Raw genomic sequence first — 22,152 nt, forward strand, 5'->3', positions numbered from 1 at the left:
TCCTTTTTCCCTGAGTTTGAACTTTGTTACAGTTACGTTTGATCACTTAAAATCTCATTATTTGATTTCATTTTAATGAAATAGTCGCAAGCACTGAATTACTACTCATACAGGTCAGTTTATTTGACGAATTAAAACTGTGTGGTAAAGCAGCACTGTTTTACTTGGTTGAAACAATCATACTAAAAATACATTTTAGAGTGTTGAAAGTTATGTTATTACTCTACTTGTTGCACATTGCAGTAAGCTAGATCAATATTAAAATATCATATTAATAAAAGCTGGATGACTTGTGATGCTAAATGGCATGCAATTAACTTTAAAATATATTTTATGGTAGAGAAAATGCTTGACAAGAGGCATGTTATTCGCAGTATAAGAGATTCAAACAATAAGACTAACCGTGTTAACAATGATTAATTTTCTGTTTATAAAGGTATCCAAACAGTTGTTCACCCGTCTAATAAAGCATAAAATATTAAAGCGTCGTTGGTGTTTCCATGGTTTCTACACAAGTAAAACAGATTAAATCGATTCAATTCTACCTTTCACTCAAATACATTTGACAATAGCCTACATTTTATGATTGTTTTTTTTATTCAAAAAAAAAAAGGCACAAAAGTTTTACTATTTGACCTTTGAACCCCACCACAACTGTTATGAAAAAAATTAAAGGTGCTGTATGTAACTTTTTTTATAAAATGAATCCTTTTTTTATTGCCCGTCTGTGAAGGGGTTGTTATCACACATTACAATGATCCACTTTTCGCGTTTTGCTATTACCTCTGAAGGCCAGTATTCCTATTTTTATGTGAAGTCTCCGGGTCGGATTTTCTGCGAAATCCACCGGATGTGACGTGCATGCGCGCTCCCGAGCCTCTCCGTTTTATATATACAGTCTATTGCGACGGCACTGCAGCTAACGACATGGAGTCTGATAACACCAAAAAACGACCTGCCTCCAGCACAACACAGACTCCAACACAAACTCCCAAAAAAAAAAAGCTCGTCAGGCGTCAATCAATCGTCAATCGGATCGACTCAGGACGAAAACACGGATCAACATTGGCAGAGCGTTTGAATTATGGAGAGACCTCCGCTTTGTTTTAGGTATAAAAACAGACCCTGAGTTGGCTTTCATCCTTTTGGACAGGTAAGCTAACAATACTTCAAAGCATGTAAAATATATTGTGATTTTGTGCTTTAGTTGGCTCAAGTTAGACATCATTAGTTCGCCAGCTAACGCCGACCATTTGCTAACGTTATCTGATGTGAAAGACTACAGTTGTAACTTTATTGCTTTTCACGAGCACGAGCGCTGTTGTTGCAATCTGAAACATCACCGCTAGAGGCCGCTGGATCCTACATACAGCACCTTTAAAGGGGACATCATAAAAATCTGACTTTTTCCGTGTTTAAGTGCTATAATCGGGTCCCCAGTGCATCTACCAACCCAGAAAACGTAGTATCCGTGAGAGTGATCGCGATACAGATGATAATCAAAACCAAGCAGATGTCTCTTTAGTATTTGGCATAATCCAATTGAGGCAGGGACTGTGTGGAGAGGGGGGCGGCACGCAGCAGCTCATTTGCATTTAAAGGCACATGCACGAAAACAGCCTGTTGTTGACTTGGAATGGGTATTTACAACACGGATTTATAAATGATATGTGAGGTATTTTAAGCTAAAACTTCACAGACACATTCTGGGGACAACTGAGACTTAAATTACATTTTGTAATTTGTCTACTAATATGGAATACCATGATTTGGTCACAAACAAAAACACAGTCTACACAAACCGACAAAGGCAGTATTTTAAGGCATCATAAGCTATGTTTCCATCCACCTATTTTTGTGTGCATTTTGTGATATCGCATAAAAAAAAAAAAAAAGTAGCATGGAAACGCCAAGATGAGCATAAATTCTAAAAATGCGAATATAAAATGCGTGTTGAGTCAAATTCAAAATCAAATTGAGTCCAATAAGAAAACATGTGCATAAACTTCGATGGAAACACATTTAGCACATAAATTCCACGATGCGCATCAAAAAATGTATGTGACTGCGCAATGGGACGGCATAACTGGACAAAACAGCAAACCAATCTCGTAGCACAGCATCTGAAATGCAGCATCTTGCAAAGTGTGAAACAAGTGGTAAGTTATAAGAAGGGGAACAGGATGTGGTGTTGTTCTGAAGGAAACTTTTCAAGTTGTCACTCGAGAAGTGACACCGTACTATCAGAGAACAGAGTCTTGACCTCTTCTATAAATACCAGAGCGACACTGGATGCACAGAGTCACAAAAACTCACCACAGCACTGCCTCACATTCTTTCTAATTTTCAGTCTTCACCCAACACACACACACGTACAGGAGCAACAACAGCAATAAAATGTATGATATGTTTTGTGACTAGAGTCACAAACAGCAATTTCCAGCTTATTTACAGTATTTGTTCTTTTTCCTCACATCTGAACTTCTCCACACTAATTTGGAGAAACTTTCAGCTTTTGTAGAATAAGAGAATACTTCCCCTATTTAAGGGGGTCATATCATACATTTTAAAAATATTTTCCTACCTGAGTCAACTTATGATGCAAGCAGCTTTTGTCTCTAAAACAACCAAAATTTTTGTTTTACATGATCATTTTCCACCCTCCTTCTGACACCTAACATTTTTTTTTTTTTCATGGCTGCTCTTTTAAGAAACGCCCCTATGAATGGAATAAGCTAGAGTTTTCTCCAGTTCTGCTCGCAGATTTGCTGTTGTGTCAATAATTGTTTTTAACTTCCCAATCCTTAAATAACAGCATCTTTGCAAAGCCTGTGGCAAACTCAACAGGTTCACAAAACAATCTATGCTTAAATGAATCAAACAAACGATCAAGGTCAGACTGGAATGACCAGGGTCCTTGAAAAATAAACTTCAGCTTTCCTATTTGGGAAAGCTCTTTTTATCTCAAAGATCAATGAAAATGTTATTCTTTGGAATAAAAACAGCAAAAGATTACCCACAGTTTCAATTTAAATGTCCAATACTGAGTATTAATTGTATTAATAAATCATCATTATGTTGAAGGCAAGCCTAAAAGGGCAAGTGGAATCAGAAAAGAAGACTAATAGCCATAGTAATTTCTACTAAAAAGCCCTCTGAACAGCCGTCCTACATTGAGACTATTAGATGTGTAATCCTGTTTATGGCTAATCAGTCATACTTTAGCATCCATTTCGTCATTCACTGACGTAACATCAGCTTGATGTGCAGCTTGGGGACTAGCTGCTGTTTTGTGCATTGCAGCATTTCTAAGATGATGTTTTATTGTTTCTTGACCTAACAAGATTGTGCCACATAGTTGTCTCTTAAATACCCTTATTAAAATGTATTTTTTAACCCATGTGCTGTGTCTTGGTTTGCTACTCAGCTCCTATGGAGAAATAAAAAATAAAAAAAAGCTTCCTTTTTCACATGAACACACACTAAGATAAACTCATATGACATTGAAAAAGGAACTGCATGTCCCCGTTTCAACCCACAACTTAGCATAATTAGATGCACTTTGGTCTGTCACACAATAGATCATATTTCATGTGGGTTCAGTCCTACCAGCCACATGATTATGATTCAGATTCAAAAGCAGATATAATGCCTGATGGCCCAGTGGACACTACATTTTATGAAAACGGTGGGACAGCATGACCTGGTCATCAGGTTCCTGAGGGGGGCGAGGAGACTGAATTCTGCTTGCTCTCCTCTTATACCCTCTTGGGACCTGGACAGAGAGCTCCCTTTGAGCCATTGCGATCAGTGGAGCTTAAGTTCCTGTCAATGAAGACAGTGCTCCTGGTCGCTTTGGCCTCCATCAAGAGGGTAGGGGACCTGCAGGCATTTTCGGTTGACGAAGCGTGGCTGGAATTCGGGCTGGCTATCTCTTACGTGATCTTGAGACTCCGCCCTGGATACGTGCCCAAGGTTCCCACCACTCCTTTCAGGGATCAGGTGGTGAACCTGCAAGCGCTGCCCTTGGAGGAGGCAGACCCAGCCTTGGCACTGCTCTGTCCAGTATGCACCCTCCGTGCTTACGTAGACAGAACACAGGGTTTCAGGACCTCAGACCAGCTCTTTGTCTGTTATGGTGGGAAGCTGAAGGGAAAGGCTCTCTCCAAACAAAGGTTGTCTCACTGGATAGTGGACGCCATTGTCGCCCATGCCCCCTTGGGGTGAGGGCTCACAGACATCTGTAGAGGTGTCTCATTTGGGTTCAGTCCTACCAGCCTCATGATTATGATTCAGATTCAAAATCAGATTTAATGCCTGATGGCCCAGTGGACATTAAACTTAAAATGCAATGTTTGAGTGCTTTATATGCTAGCCAGCCAGATTCTTCCTATCTAAGATAGCAGTTCTTGACCACAATAACCTCTGGTCCACAATGCAGTTTATGTCGACAGTTTGAAATCTGCATTAATGATTTCCTAAATTAAGACAGGGCAGATGTGACTTGGTGTTAGCCCACTAGGGTGGCCGAGGTGATTGACGTGAGCTAAGAGTGAGTGGGGCTCCTGTAATTGGCTTCTTATTTTCAGAAGAAACATTTCTATTGAGGTTAGGAAGTGAAGGCGAAGACTAACCCAGAATTCAGGAACATGTAGGCAGAGTATGAGGTGTGGAATGGATTACCCACAGTGATGTTTTCAAATGTAGTGTGTGTGACGTGTGTGTATGCGTGTGTAGAAAAATGTGAAGTGGGCCTTACATAAAATGAGCCCATTTATCAAAAAGAAAAAAAAGAAAGAAGCACAGAGGGAGGATGACTGAAGACTTTCTGTCTTCTGACAGTTTGATTTCCCTCCAAATGAATCCATGGAAACAGATGAGTTAATGTAATATTCTGTTGTTTGAGGAAACAAGCAATAAATCTGGGCGAGTTAACACAAATGACTTTTGCGCATATTTGAAGATGGCCGTAATTGTCACTCTCGGATTTTGGCATTACATCCAAATGGGACAGCAGTGTGTTAATGAAAAATATACATTTATGCTCATTTCTGGGTTAATATATGTATATATCAGTCATTAATTTAATTGCTGAATCCTTTAAGTTACATAATACATATAATATAATATATATATATAAATCATGCTACATAATCATAAATATAGCATGTATATAGGGCATAATGGTTTTATACTGAACAAAAAAATAAATCATTTAGTATGTTTTATTAGCCGTTTTCCTTGTGGGGCCCGACACAAATGTACCCACAATGTCAACAATTTTGTGAGGACATTTGGTCTTCAAAATGTAGGTTAAAAAAAAGAACACACACACACACACACACACACACACACACACACACAACAGCAACAGCAACAGGGCAGAAATTATATTATATATGCAATGAGCTTGTGATGATTAAAGTATTACTGAATTGTCTCAAAAGACACTAAACGTAAATTTTTAAGTTTCACTTACTCACAGTGAATGGTCGTAGTGTGGGTGCACAAGAATAATAACTATCAGGACTGAATTAAGGCTTTCTACATATGGTAAACACGAATTAATATGAAAAAAAAAAAAAAAAATCAGGTTTTCAGGAAGATTTCATGGAAACACACACACACAAATCCACACCAGAAATGCATTAATTCACTCAAACATGCAGACTTCTCCCCACAGGATACCCACAGGCAAACATGGCAGTGTCTGTGAATGTGGGTCATGGGCGGTTGATTCTGTCCACTGTCTGGACATCTGTCTAAGCACAGAGACGTGTCATGCCCAGCCAAACACTAGCATCACACATTTGCTTTGAGTCCCATTTGACCCCTTTGTGTTTAGTGGAATATCCAGGGGGATCTTATTCGCTTTCACAGTTCATTGTACATACAGTATGTAAGTTTGGTTACACTCCTTAGATATCACCCAAGAACAGAATTAACTGTTACAATAATAAATCAGGTAAGTGCATTAAAGGGGAACTATGCAGTTTTTTTTTAGCTTAATTTACCTTAACTGAACAGCTTCGGAGTCATTGGAATGGTTATATGACTTTTTTCAGGTTGAATGGTGGCTGTCTCGCTTCCCCCTACCGCCTGTGAGCGGAAAAAAACACCCTTGCAACTTTGGGCCGGCGGGCCGCGATATCAGGTCTCACAACGTAATGAATTGCTTTACGGCACTGCACACATACACACCCCCATCCAGGATCCGGCTAGCTATAAGAACAAGGCAGGGATGGAGTTTTTCACACTATCGTCATGGCTGAGCTGGCAAAATAGAAGCAGAAAGCTAGGAAAGCATTGTCGGAGGAACAGAGAAAGACTGAGGAAACGGCAGACTGACCGAGCGAGGAGTCAGACACGAGTAAACATCGGACCTGCGTTTTCAGAATGGTGAGAACTGAGACAAACAGAAGCCTGCAAATCCGATGCTGACCTGGCGTTCTTGCTGTTACACTTGTAAGTATCTTAGGGATAAACTCTGTTTAATCTTTGTATTTCTTGCTATTGTGACCTCAGGATATTTGCTATTGTCTGTAAAGGTTTTTCACCATAATGTTATGGATTACGTTTGATAACACAATACAAATATACAATATCTCAACATTTATATGCTAGCCTTCTGTGTATCATACATACCTCAGTGGACACGGCACCGTGCGTTCGCCGGCTTCTTTGAAAACAAATGCACATGACCAGAGGGAGAAGATGGGAGGGGGAGAGTCGCCAACGAGTTTTTACGACAGTGTTGTCAAATATCTATTACGAAGCTGTAGGGGGAGCACTATAAAGAAACCTGCGAGCAAAAAGCAAGAAAACAGCTAAGAAATTGCCAAAACTGCATAGCACTGCTTTAAAAACAAATACAAGGTTATGCATATTTAGAGCTAAACCAACCTATGAATTCATCATTGTACAAAAATCAAAAGATTCTTAAATATTTGTACTTCTCGAAGTAAAAGGGTTTATGATTTAGATAAAAGGGCCTTGGATGCTGTCAATATGTTGATACTGTTAATAGTTGAACCAAATACACATACCAATTAATAAATAAATTGTATTAGCCTTACATAAGAAAACATCAAACCAAGTGGAAATTATTTTTATTATTAGAAACAAAGCACAAACACACTTCTGAAGTAAAAAAAAAAAAAAAAATCACCAAAAAAAGTTTATATTTAGGTCTATAAAAGTTTGTATTTCAATTGTTAAAAAATTCATACAAAAGAAGTGTGGACATTTTGGTGGTCAGGTGTTAGTGGAACATAGTTAAAGCCTTCATCTACTAAAAATCACCTTGACACCAGTTATTTACAAGTTATTACAAAACATCTCAAAAAAGTAAAGTTAGTTCTGAGAAATGGTCTAGAATAATTTGTGTACAGATGCCACTTGCTTTAATATTAAGTTTTTTAATGCAATGAAATTCATACACTTTTAGTTTATTTTTTGGTTTTAATTTAAATTTGTATAAGGTGTCAGCCACACATAAACACGTATTTGAAGGTGCATGCCTTACAGAGTACACCAACATTAATGCTGCTTTCACATGCTATCGGAATTATCGTAAATATGAGTTTCCTAGTTAAAAATTGGACATGAAACGTCCTCTCAAGTCATATTTTACCACTGGGAAGCTCAGGATAATCGTAATACCCAAGTTCCCATTGGGGGATAATATGCACTACAATGATTGCTCTTTCTCTCTGTCTCTCCTACTACCTCTTTGACACGTACTAAAGCGGAACACAAACACTCCATTACAATTGCCTTGTATGGTCTTTTTTCCGCTGAAGTCTGGCTTCAGGTAAGCTGTATACATAGCGGACCGAGGAAGTCTTTCTGAATGCCAGAGGTGATATTGAGCAGGACTCATCTCATTTACTCACTCCATGCTTAGATGGGACTTAATTGTGCATGTCATTTATATAAATCACTCTATAATTTTTTAATAGACTTAAACACACTGAATTCTGCTAAGTTCTGCTAACGTCTGGTTAGTGCGTTTCTTGTAATGTGTAATGATGATTTATGATTCTGTTCCTGAATTTGCTTACACATAAATCTGATGAGTAAGTGAATGTGTATGTGTGTTGTTGTTGTTGACTTCCTAAGAGCGTTGCCTTCCTATTTTTTCTCATTGCTATTTACAGAAACAGCCAAGCAGAAGCAATGTTGGTCAAGGTATACTCTGTAATCAATGAAGAGTGAACCTTGGAAACTAATTCAGTGGTTGTAAACATCTGGGAGGAATGAGCAGCATAGAGTTATATGGGAAGAAAGGGCTTGAAGGCTTTTGTTGTTGCAATACCACCAAGAGTCTGCCAGTTTCAGCAAATGTGGATTGCCATTAAAAATGCCCCAAGGGACCTTCATCAAAGAAAAACAAGGGTCGTCGGCAACAGAAAGACACTGACATGAGCCACACAGACTACACTGGAGTGCTTTTCAGTGAAGCAAAATTGCAAACAAGAAGTGACACACCAGAGTCTTACTGTTACTAAATGTCTGAACTGATTTTGGTGCAACTTTTTTTTTTTTTTTTTTTTTAGCTTTGAATGCTGTTTTTCCTTTTACAACTGCAGCAGCAGGCTAAACTGTGGTAAAGCAGGCCAGACAAAAAAAAAAGCAATTTTTTTTCCACAACAGACCTAGATATGCTATATTTAAAAAATTCTATTGAAAAATTGAAGTCTGCAGAGAAGACTGTTGAAAACGACTGTATTGAACAACAACCATTTTCAGTCTGGAGACATTTAGCAGACAACACAGCTTTACAGCTGTCAAAGTGACCGAATTATAGGGAGGTTTTCTTTACTTTCTTAATCTGTCTGGCAAACAGCATACCGCAGCACCTTCAGATAACAGATTTTCCTCTGTCTGTGCTCTGTATAGGCTACATCTAATTATAGTGTGTGTCAGTACATTATCAGTGGACTTTAATATAATGATTTGAGGCTCACTTTAAATACTTGCGGTTGAAAATGTTCCTTATAACCTAATGGCAGCAGTGTGTGTCAGAAAGTGGAGTGCAGTCAAGAAGCAACAACACATTATAAGTGGTCTCTTGAAAACTAGCTGATTAGAGACCAGTTTTGTGGTTTCTCCTTACAATGGTGGAAATCACATACTGAAATGAGGACATCGGTCCAGAGTCGGAGTGAGAGGCAGTAAAGCATGAGCTCTGGTTCAATCAGCATTCCCCAAACACTCAGGAGCAGCCAGGAATGTGAAAACTACCAATTTCCACAGGATCAGACTTCCACAACCAAATCAGGGTGAGCAGTTTTTCTTTATTTTGTTTCAGCTTGCCTTTGGTCTTACAGCTCAGGAAATGGCTTGAGGTTTGGACCATGACCAGAGCAGAGATCTCTAAAGCTATACGGCCTTCAGTCACTGCAACAGAACAAATGACCAACGCAGAAAAATTATACACTATACGTAGAAAGAAAATTGTATTCAGCCGCGGCTGTCCGATAAATTTTTCCTAATCATGGCCAAATGTATTAATAATAATAATAATAATAATAATTAGGGCTGGTTTGACAATATAATTTTCTTAATTAAGTCTTCATTTTTTATTTTTTAACTGATATCAATTCTTAAAAGATCAATATTTTTGCCCATGCTGTTTTGTGTTGCAACACTCCTGCCATCCAATTATCATAATAAGCTTTGTGCTTTTTAACTTCTCAGTCTTCTAAGTCTCAGCTTTCAAATTCTGTCAATTTTATCACAATGCACATAAATCGATCATCTCTTCCTCTTTACTTCTAGTTATAACTCTTTACTCCTAGGTATGAAATAAACATGCATGGACATCAGAAGGTATTCTGAAAAAAAAAACTGAAAAAACTCCCCCGTACAACGTATTGAAATGTCTCATGCCTCATGTAAAGGCTCAATCAGTGTTCCTACTGTGGAAAGATGTCAATAAAACGAATTGTAACGTTGTAATGTTACATTTACCAGAAAGTCATTCAATGTCCATAGCTTGTTAGTCAACTAAAAAAAGAATTCTAGGGTAGAGCTTTTTGCTAAATATATGCATTGGCTTGCCATGATCGAAGGTAATACTGGTTATACCAGTTATGAGGGTGTGGCGAGCAGGATGAGGCAGAGGACCGTGGGAGAACGGCACGAGGCCGGTGGCTTGATTGATAATGAGCGACACCTACGCGACACACCGGTCTCGTATCTCTCACGGAGGAGTGGAAGCATAAAAGGAGGAGCAACGACGGTGAAGGACGAGAGAGGCCAGGCCTGGATTTATGTTGTGTTTTGTTATATGTGACTTTACTTTCATTTTGTATTTGTTTATTTTACATTTATTAAAGTCTTTGAATGTTCGCCGGTTCCCGCCTGCTTCTTCCCATAACATCTAACCTTGCTACACTGGTGCCGAAACCCGGGAGGAAGGAGGGACACGCTGTCGGAGAGCCCTCGCTGCTGAGGGGGATCGCGGTGCTGAGGAGATCGGGCAGCAAAGGAGTGGTGATTGCCCGAGGCGATGGTGCTGGAGCGATTGAACAGCAGGTGGGACGGAGAGCTCGCTGCCGTGCTCCTGGGTCGAGGAGAGGTGGCTGCCGTCCGAGAGGGAACGGAGGAGTCGCTCCCGTTCGCCGTGGGCCGGAGCCTGTTGCCGTCAGCCAAGATGGGGGCGGAGCAGGGAACGTGAGACTCACTGCCGGCTGCCCTCGACCGGAGGAGCCATCACCATCCACCAGGAGGCGGAGGAGCGTTGAGCCGCCCCCCAACGATGTCCAGTACCATCGCATGGCACCCCGAGTGAGTCTCTCAGTGTGTCTGGGAACGCCGGTATGACATTTTTGATACCAGTTTAAAGGGGTAATATTTCGAGTAATACTTACTTGACAAAAACAATCTATAGGTACAATATCTTCCCTGCATAATTTACAGCTATTTAGTTGAGAGAAATTTTGACATGTACTGTACCTGATAAATCCAAATGAACCTATATTGAATCAAATTGAGTCAAGATAGGAAGTGGCCAGTGAAGTGGCATGTTTAGACTAAGAGCAACATTTCCAGGAGCTACTAGTCAATAATGCACTGTTTGCAGAGAGTCTGCAAATGGAGAGCTTCAACTAGACTAGCTTCTTTGTCAAATGGTAACATCTAGACTTAGGGGTGTGCCACAAATCTTGGGCTTCCCCTCCCTCACAGACCATGAGATGGGGCCCTGTCCACAAGTAGTGATGTTGTGCTCAAACAATGCAAACGTTAAACCAGTCAAACCATGATACAAACAAGAGGGATGCAATTCTAGAATGGAGCACTGTTCTTTAATCTTTATTTTGCTTCACAGGGAAGCAGTTGGACTGACAAAGGCCATCTTCACACTGTCTCTCAGTCATGTCAATCAACACTGCTCTCATTTTCTGTCTGAATCAATAATAAACATTAAAATGTATGATGCATTGATTGTTTCCTGCTTCTGTAAATACATTTAGGCCGCAAACTGTGCACATGATGCTTTTATGCGGCTTCTATGCGGACCAGAATAGTTCTACATAATAAAACTGGCTTATATGCTGTGAGTAACCCCCTCCCATTTAGGGCCAGGGCCCCCCCTCACCATGGGGCTGCAAGGGTGTCTTGTATGCCTATGTCTGTAGCATGAAAGCCTACAGCATGAAATATACATCTATAGCACCCTGGGCTAATGACCTGTCACTCTTATTCTGTATTCTGATAGATGTCATGATCTGTGATTAAGTGTAGCAATGTCCTACCCACCATGGTCTCATTAATCAGACACAAAGATCCACACACAGTAATCATGCTAGCTAATTAGCTGCAGAGTCTAATTTCTAAATATCAATAAATGCCTTAAATACAGAATAAAACCTAAACATGTATATGCAATTTTCTTGAATGTCTTAATTTAGACAGCATGTTTCTTACCCTAAAAAGCATATACTACTCAAACACGATGAGTACAGCAGGACTTTATGAATGACGGATAGGGTACTGTAATGGAAGCTATCTCCAGCCAGTGTTCTGAGAGAGAGAGTGAATGCTGTGAATTATGATGCCTTTCTCCATGTCAGGGGGAGCAGAGGGGGGCTGCAGTCTTTGAGTCCGCTCCAAATCAAACACAAGCGGATGGCTGACTCTCGCACGACTGCAGCTATTCCGTTTCCATCGGCAGCCGTCTGCTGTGGGAAAGCTATAATTACTCAGCGTGTGGAGTCACTAACTTTACCCTTGCACTCTCATGTCTTCTTTGCACACACAGATCTTTCTACATAGTGAGACACTGTCAACATGCTAGTACACTGCATGCATGCACACATACATACAGATACCCGAGAAGACGTTAATGAGTGATTGACTTATTGAAGTGGAGCATAAAATAAGAACAGCCAACATAAAGGTCACTATGGATGCTTTGATATATATTCTTTTTGATTTTTACATACATTAAATTTCTGTTTGATATATACCTGGCAATATTGTATAAGATATATTTTACTTGATATTACCTTCTTGTTCATTGTTTGATTGTTATATAACAACATCATGATAGAGATGGATAGATTTTTTTTGTAAAGCTGCTCTGAAACAATGTCCAATGTGAAAAGTGCTATATTGCCATATACATAAATAAAACAGACTTACTTGATATTATAGTAGTATTAATCTAAATATTATGTTACCCTGTCCTGTTGGTTATATAATGAGATTAATTGTAATGTTGTGAATTTGGTGTCACATTTTTAAAGGGTAACTCTCGCCAAAAATGAACCTAGGCTCTTTTTGTTATTCTACCCGAGTCAAACTTTCGTGTAAAAGCATAATTAGAATGGAAACGCCACTTTTAAGACTGACCGTATTTTCATTTTAGGTCAAAATGCCTTTTGAATGGGAGTGCATGGGGCACTTCTATGACAGCATCAAAATCGTTTTTTTATTTTTTTTATAGTGTTTCCGGTGGCTGGAATTTTGTCCGTTAAAAGTAGTCGATCTTCGAATGCAACCTACTTTTGACTGACAAAATTCCAGCCACCGGAAACAAACTGATAAATTAAGTCGTACAAAACCTTTATTTTTTTTTTTTTACTTTGTGTACACAAACAATGTAGTCAATGCTCAAGTTCATGTATAGAGCCCCTGGTGATATGTCGAGCCTTCTTAGTGTTTTAAAAATAGCGATTTTGATGCTATCATAGAAGTGCCCCATGCACTCCCATTCAAAAGACATTTTGACCTAAAACGAAAATACGGTCAATCTTAAAAGTGGCGTTTCCATTCTAATTATGCTTTTACACAAAAGTTTGACTCGGGTAGATTAACAAAAAGAGCCTAGGTTCAATTTCGGCAAGGGTTTCCCTTTAAGAAAATGCGGTTGCTTGCTATGTCAACATTAGCTTTCTGTATTCCTGCAGTGTAATACGGACAACAGGTACAGAAAATGACTCCGTCAATGACAAGATATGACACGCAGACAGGATACATGCAGGAGAATGTAATCGGTGAAGGTTACGCAGAGACTGATATCATCAAGAGGCTCACAGGGAAAAACCACAAACGGTTGACAGTGTGTTACAGTGATACAATAAGTGACATGATTTCAGCAGTTTGGCAGGAAGCTGACAAAGTCGAAGGGTGTGGGAAATCCAGCAGCAACTCTACTGCAGTGCAGAGAGTGATCTCTCCATGCCTGCTAACTGCATTCATGCAGATGTCAAATTAAGGTCAAACATGAGCCATACAGTAAATACAGCTTTAGACTATGAGCCAGAATCAGATAGTCACAGGAAATGAAACATGAAATACTACTAGAAAACAAAGACACATAACTGCTTAACATCACGCAGGTGCTGCAAGTTTTTCCAAAGTGCTGTATTTGACCAATAAACTTTCATATTTCATGTGACATTTAAAGAACAAATTCTAAGGCTGGGAACACACAGTCCTGATAAATACAGCTATTCAAATCCTACATTCTGCTGTAGAGCGTGTGTTGAGGAAGTTTTCCATCAATTCATCATGATATCTATAGTACTGTATCAAACATGGGTGATGTGATTGGTGTAAGAAGAGCAAATACTCACCTATTGCAGAGTCGGCTTACGGCTCCATAGGAGTCACAGTCACAGGCCTGGCAGCCACTAGTACCGTTGGTGAAATACCCATTCTCACATTCATCACAAAGTTGACCTGTGTATCCAAGTATGCACACACACTGACCTGTGACAGAGTCGCAGGTATTCGGGTCCTCTGACCCCTCAGCACTACAGTTGCACTGAGGTCCTGTGTGGAAAAGAGGAGAGAAGAGGGATTGGAAACAATGTTGTCAACGTAAAAAAAATTAAATAAAATAAATAATTAAAATTATGATTTTAAAGGGATAGTTAACCCAAAAATGAAAATTAACCCTTGATTTACTCACCCTGAAGCCATCCTAGGTGTATATGACGGAAGCTAGTTATTTTAGTCGATAAAGTTTTAAATATGGATATTTTTCTTACACTTCACTTCAGAGGGCCTTTATTAACCCCCCAGAGCCGTGTGGAGCACTTTAATCATGGATGGATGCGCTTTGATGGACTTCCAAAAACATCCACCCATTCACTCCCATTATAAACCTTGGAAGACCCAGGACATTTTTTTATATAACTCCGATTGTATTTGTCTGAAAGAAGAATGTCATATACACCTAGGATGGCTTCAGGGTGAGTAAATCATGAGCTAATTTTCATTTTTGGGTGAACTATCCCTTTCACTCTTGGTGACCATTTTTCTTAGTAGATGCAGAAATGAGTCATGTGAGAGAATGTTTTTGCAACATCGGTGTTTAAAGGGGTCATGAATTGAGGAATCAAATTTTCCTTGAGTTTTTGACATATAAGAGGTCATCGTACTATAAGCATATCCTGTAAGTTTCAGAACTGAAAACTTCCTTGTTAGTCCAAAAACATATTTTATTGTAATCAAGTCCAGCGAACAACTCATAGTGGAATGTGCCTATCTATGACATGGATAGGTGAAAGGCTTTATGATGAAAGCATTTGTTAGAGTGCCTAAATCGAGTTGCAATGACGAGATCACTGCATTCATGCGCTCAACATGTCTGTGATCGGCTACAATGCCCATCACTCCAACCTTTCATGCCACGATCTAAATATAATGCTATTAGGCTTGCTACGATAGTCAGTGTTACCGGTGTTATACTATGTTCAGTCACAACACCGGTTTCATCACTTGTCCACCAAGGCACCACAGCAAAAAAAAGTTTAAAAGTTTAAAAGTTTTTTCAGTTTAAAGCGTTACAAATATTTAACACAGTATCCGTTTTTTTCATGCTCTTATTAAAGCAAATGCTTTTTAACCATTCAAGCACGACAAGACAAAAGAGAACGCGCTGTCTGTCAATGTCCTACCTATGTGGCACACACACACACACACACGTCAGTATCGAGTTCTATTTAGGGCTTGAAAGAACCACAACGAACCAGAACATACAAATTATGCCAAAATGTCCGTTTTGTCGAGTGTCCCGCATCATGTGCAGCAGCGGCTGGTCTTAAAGTGTCATTAATGTTAATCAAAGAACAAAGAAAATAAATTACTTACTCAGACCCGGCGCCAGGATGATTATTATACCGGCAGGCAGCCTAATAATCATGAATGCACTCCAGCGAACGGCTTCTTCGCGCAAAAAAAAAAAAACTCTTCATGAAGCGCAGTGAAATGCAGCGACCTATGAGGCGTTTCCTGATGGATCGAGGTTGTTCCTTAACTTCATTTTCTACGTGCAATTCACACGAGCTCTAAGCGCGTGCTAGACTGCTGCGAGTACACGCTTAGAGCTATTAATGTTGTGAAAAATGCATATAGGACACTGACAACGCGCTGACAGACAGGACCGAGCAGGTAACATTTAATATGAAACAAAGTCTCAACTTTCAAATTTGGTCAGTTAAAGAAAATTAAACAATATAGGCATACCGTTTTGTGGCTCTTTAATGTGTCGTGACAGATTGCCTCAGTTTAAGCTGCTCGTGAACCTATCATCTCTTCCTTAGTTTATTTATAGCATCAAATAAACATGAATGAACATCAGAAGGACTGTTGTTTTAACCGCGGAAAGATGTCAGTAGCCTATACACCATTTTCAAGTTCAAATCCACCGACGTTATTCTTCTAACTCTCCTGACTGCTTTGTCGGACAAAAATGGCGGATTATGATTGGTCAGATCGCGTGTCAATCAAACTCCCAGCGAAGGGTGAATTGACGCTAATTTAAAAGTGAAAGTAAAATGCACACTGCCGCACCAGCTTTTTATAAGCAATGATTAAAAATTTTTTTTTTTTTTTACATTTTATACCCCCCCATGAAACCGGTATTACCGGTGTTGTCACAAGTCGATTAACCGGTGGGATCACATCTCTAAATGCTATAGATCTAAATATAATGCTATAGGCTAATCAACACTTTTCACGATTAGTTAAGCTTGAGAGTTATAATAGTAAAAACGTGCTGAAAGTTTTTGAGAAAGTTCCTCATGTAATACTTATTTCAGATACAAAGATGTTAGCCAATCACAGCAGTGGGCGTATACACTGAAGTCTCACAGCAGACACACCCCTTAAAAAAAAAAGAGCGTTCATATCAGAGGGCTAAAATCAGGGTAGGAAAAATGCCTTTTATTTGTAAATTATGTCTATTTTTGATGTAAAAATCATACTAACATTATAAGTGCAGCCCAGGAAACATTATAAAACAACGCAGTTCATGACCCCTTTAAAAGTGTACTCGGCATGTTTTTTTTTCCTCATGTTTCACTGCTGCTTCTGTGCCCCAGTGGTCTTCATGTATTGAACTATCAGCAAGGATGCATTAAGTTGGTTAAAAATGAGATAGTTGTGTCATCATTTACTAACTCTGATGTGGTTCCAAACCAGTATGACATTCTTTCCTCAGTGGAATTCAAAAGAAAGTTTCAAAGATTGTTCATGTTGCTTTATATAGTAGAGATGAGTCTTAAAAGAAGTCCCTATCTTACTTGACAGATGAGGTCATCATTTGGTCAAACTCCTTTTTTGTTTCATGGAGGAAAGAAAGTCATACATGTTTCAAAAGACATAAGGGTGAGTAAAAGATGATGGCTTGTTGTTACTTTTTTTTTCTTTTTTTATGTAGGCCTAACTTACTCATTTGTAAAACGATTTGAGCACTGGTTTAAAACACAATATAAAGTAAACATTATTGTTGCTATTATTGGTAACTCTGAATTGCTTGACACTGCACCTTTAACATTCAATAATGCTTAACAGTATGACTTTTGGCGAGAGATTCAATCAGTAAGCGGTCGTGGTAAAGAACAATCTCATTTGGCCTTCTACACATTGAGAGATTTTTTTTTTTTTCAATTGAACATGGCACAAAAAAGTGTGAATTTATTAAAAGCTGCAGGTTGCCACTTTCCAGTGCCACCACAGCAGGGGAATAGCACAAGGGCAGAAAATATGGTGCTGAAATACCTCTAAAAGAAACTGTGTGAGAAAAACTACAACATTACGATTCAAGCAGCTAATGGAAATGATATGGAAAGTACACATTTCATAGCCAGTGGGGCGACTGTACCTCCAGGGGTGCACTGAACCTGTGGGCTCTGAGAACATGTTGAAATACACCAGCTTGATGAAAACAGCCTATACTTGGCTACTGCCTTCAAGCAATGTTTCAAGGAATGTTTTGTAGGATTTAGAGAGGACTTGAGCCTGGCCCGTCCTGTTATCAGCTCTCGCAGTACAAACTGTTCCCTCCAGTGCACGTCAACACCTCAGTAAACAGTTTTTTGTTATAAAAACAGCCTGCTCAGTAACTCAAAAGCCTCTAGCACCTACAGCAGCAGTAACCTTACACATCTAATATGATCAGCAATATTACAGAGGTCACAGAGAGGCTGTCAGCAAAATTATTTGCTCCCAGAAGTCGAAAAACTGAGCAGAACAAAGAGATCTCATTATTAAAGCACCGTTCGTCTGACTGTGCTGCAATATTAGCGTGCTGTGTAGCAACCCAGAGCTTATCTGATGAGAAACTATATCGCATACATGCAGTGTTCAAATATAGTGCTTCTGTGTTTTTTCTGGGTAAAAGGGGAGCAGGTGCTTTCTCCCAGAAGAAAAGCACAGTAGCTGAAATTTGCGATGATGATAGTTTCAGTGAGAAGTGTGAGGAAAGAATGATGGATAAAATATTAATTTTAGGATCTAAAAAAATGCCAAAGGCAATCCCTGGATCACTAAAAAATATCTAAAGAACCACATTTTGATGGGTAGAAATAACACTGTTCCATAAGGGAACACATCTGGTGGGTACTAAATTCAGAAAATACTCCTTTTCTTCTAAGTGTCTAACATATTGCATGCATAAATCCAAAGGGGACCTTTCCTTCAGTGTGTCATTGTTTTACAGTGACCTCCCAAAGGACCTGCGAGTGTGAACACGTGAAAAAACACACACATAAGCACTGATGCAGTGAGAGAAATGGAGCGCTGCTGTGATATATTTAGGAGAAGCTCTGAGCGTGTACAGTTCCCCATGGCTGACTGGGGGCAATCTGATCTGAATCAGAGGTGACCTTGCAGATTACACAATAGGAGAACTCTGCCAGACAAAGTGTTTTTTTTTTTTAGTTGTCTTTTAATGGAACAATTACAAGTATCCATCTTATCTGTCTTGCATCGTCTTACAAGACTCACTCCTAGCCTATTTCCCACAGTCCCGCGAGAGCAGGCATCATTTAAAAGAAATACAGATACACTACCTGTCTTTAAGTTTGGGGTTAGTATGATTTTTCATACAAATGCAAGGATGCATTAAGGTAACACAAAAAAGTAATAGTGACAGTAAAAACTTTGTTAAAAATCATTTCTATTTCAAATAAATTATATATATATATATATATATATAAAAATATATTCTCAAAGAGTCCTGAAAAATGTATAACAAAAATATTAAGTAGAACAACCGTATTTAACACTGATAATAAGAAATGTTTCTTGAGCACCAACTCATCATATGAGAATGATTTCTGAAGGATCATGTGACACTGTAGACTGGAGTAATGATGCTGAAAATTCAGCAGTAATAAAATCAATTTTAATATTGAAATAGAAAACTGTTATTTTCAAATTGTAATACTATTTATACTACAATTATTGTTTCAATGTATTTTTGATCAAAATAAATGCAGCCCTGGTGATCAAAAGAGACTTCTTTCAAAAACATTTTAACTTACAAGTTAAAAATTAAAACTTTTGAGTTTTGTTAGTGTGTCGTACAGTAGTTTAGTGAATGTGATAGTCTTTATGGACGCAAGGACGGAAGTCCTTCTTCTGTTTTTACACAATCATAAACATGCTGAGACATGAGTGTTTGTGGAAGGGCATTGGCAAGGTGATCCCCCTTATTGAGTATCAATATGCAAAGAAAAATGAAGTCAGCTCAAGACACCTGACAATGAGGTATCGGCTTTCTTTACACAAACATGTAAAGGTCACAGCTTTGTTTTGTTTGAATAAGAATTAAAGCTTTCATTTAACGGCTACATATCTTACAGTGTTGAGCGCATTGACCTAAATTCACCTTTGTCACATTCTTGGAAATTCCTGCTCCAAATCGGAGTTTTTTTTTCTTTTTTCGTACTCATCCCTCACAATAAAATATTGAGTAGGTTCAAAAGTCTGCATGAGGGTGTTACTGTTGCAATGCAAACAGACATCAAGTTACCATCTTTAAAGCCGTAATGGTAGACTGTAGGTCGGCTCCAGTAAAACGAAGGTTGTCAGTGAAAGCAGCTAAAGATTCCTGAATGAAGATGGTGAATGAAGCTCTCAGCTGTGCTAATTCACACATTGCTCCTAGTATGAGAAATCAAAAATTAGAAAAGGGGGAAAGTGATGCATGTCATGCACATAGAAATATATCTATCAAATAAATGTTAAGACATTCTCTAAAACTAACAAATATTTTGCACTATTCAACAATAGTTACATTATATTATATCATTATATCTAATATAATTTAGATATAAATATCTAAGGTGATATTTCTACAAAATGATTTTACATTGCTTTTTGCACGTTTCGTGACACTTTCAAAGTGATACGTCCAAATGCACATTCAGTTTTATCCGAAACAGATGAACATGAATCTGGCAAGGTTTTATTACATTGGATTGCTGTACAAATTGTGGAAGTTCGGAAATGAAATGTCGAGTGAGTGGTAGAGCTGCACGATTCAAACACCCATGTGATCATTCGAGCTGCCACTGATCCAGAGAGAGCTGTTGTTGTCATATGTATAGGTATGAAAGCTTCACTACCTAGCCTAAGTCTTTTCAACCACACAGTATAATTATTTCTGTGGTACAAAGTAAACATTCAAATTATCACAATTTTATAGTTATAAAAACACTGATGTCTACGGTAGCAATCAAAACAGAGTAGCCTAAATCACCTTTTGGATTTAACTTGACGATTCAAATAAAGATCAATTACATCATTACACCAATAGGTGGTGACATGTGACTGTTAAAAAATTAATTTGTCATTGAATCGTTCATTCAGGAGATTCGTTCAAAAACCCTGATTCATCTTATGATGAAGTGTCTGAATTCAAGTCATTGAAACACTCATTCAAACTGGTTTTATATATATATATATATATATATATATATATATATATATATATATATATATATATATATATTAATAAAAAAAAATTCTACATAGACTGCAGAAATTAACAATTTGTCAGATCCTCTAGTAAATTACATGTTTACCCAACACAGAGAACCGTGGTCTCTAAAAAAAAAATTAAAGAAAAAAAAACCTATCCAGAAAGAAATGTATCCAGAATCGTGCGTTTCTAGAGAGTGGCGCTAAAAGGTTAATGCTCTAGGCATTTAAAAATAACATAAACATTAAACTTAACTGATAGTGTTAACAAATGCAAAAGTGAGATAAAAACACATTTGTTCAAGCAACCGTGCCATTTTGGTTTTTATCTACAAGTCTTTGAACTTCTTGAAGCACTTTTACTAAAGTGCTTTTAAGTCATAACAGTATTGTGCAAGGAACGCCACAAAAATATCGATAATCCACCCCGTAATCATAATTTGTGAGAAAAGGAATCAAAGTGGTCTAATCTAATGTTCATTTCAGCTGGAAACTGTAGTAAATACAGCAGATATGTTTTTGGACTTTTGCTAAATGTAGGTAGAGGCATGTACTTACAATGAGCCTAGATTGTGTTCATTTATCATTACTACATGATTAGTCTTGAATGTGGTTTCAAAACTAACAACTTTATTTTAGGTGCCTTCAATGCTAAAACACTTGATGATAAGCGGACAGTAACCATATTTGTCATCAGATGCATAGTTTCCAAACAGGTATCCCTTGTTTGTGATGAGCAAGGATGTCACACATCATCGTAACATGTTTGGGCAAATGCCTATTATTAGATTCAGTAGCTTTGTCGTTGTTATGTAAGAAATTGACAGGACACTTACATAACCGTAGCCTGACACAGGCCTGTTCAACAACATACTGACCCTCAGGGGTGAGCAGCATGGTGGCATGGGGCCCCTGTCACCCACATGACAAATCGTGTGGTACCGCTGAGAGAAGCAGAATACATGAGCACTGTCATACAGTCACGTTCAGAGAGAAAACATAACCGTAATGCTCAATGAGAAAGCTAATAAACCTACCTCAATGACAGGAGAAACTTATAAGACCACAAACAGGTGTGGTAAATGATACATGCGTGTCAAATATTTGTTGAATTAGCATGGCTCAGAATTAATCATCTTACTTTCAAGCAAATTAAACAAATCAATAAAATATGTGTGGGCTTAAGGCTGATTTATACTTCTGCGTCGGACCTGTGCCGGAGCCTCTACGTTATAGACTATGCGTTGGTTTTCATTTCTACTTCTGCGTAGTTGTCCGCGTTGACGCGCAATTACACATGCAGAGGGAGCATGTGAAACCCAAGGGAGGGGTTCTAGCAGACCAATCAGAGCGCTTGCGTCCGCGTAGAATTGACACGTTGTTATATTTTTGGAGAGGTGCACGTCAGGGTACGCGCGCTACACA

General features: G+C 38.6%; 2 protein-coding genes across 2 annotated transcripts in view; one reads left to right on the forward strand and one right to left on the reverse strand.

Moving 5' to 3' along the window:
• LOC311294076 (multiple epidermal growth factor-like domains protein 9) overlaps positions 1–22,152 on the reverse strand; it is a 95,842-nt gene that overhangs the window by 68,130 nt on the left and 5,560 nt on the right. The window contains exon 2 of the mRNA XM_084414737.1: positions 14,088–14,286. Within this exon, the coding sequence (XP_084270863.1) occupies positions 14,088–14,286 (199 nt within the window). The remainder of the gene's footprint in view (positions 1–14,087; positions 14,287–22,152) is intronic.
• On the forward strand, positions 10,115–11,493 carry LOC311294080 (uncharacterized protein). Its single transcript, XM_084414744.1, has 2 exons — positions 10,115–10,824; positions 11,336–11,493. Exons 1-2 carry the CDS (start codon positions 10,351–10,353, stop codon positions 11,414–11,416), a joined length of 555 nt encoding a protein of 184 aa, XP_084270870.1. The 5' UTR covers positions 10,115–10,350; the 3' UTR covers positions 11,417–11,493.

Source organism: Rutilus rutilus, assembly GCF_951802725.1.
Source record: "Rutilus rutilus genome assembly, chromosome: 7".
Lineage (NCBI taxonomy): Eukaryota > Metazoa > Chordata > Actinopteri > Cypriniformes > Leuciscidae > Rutilus > Rutilus rutilus.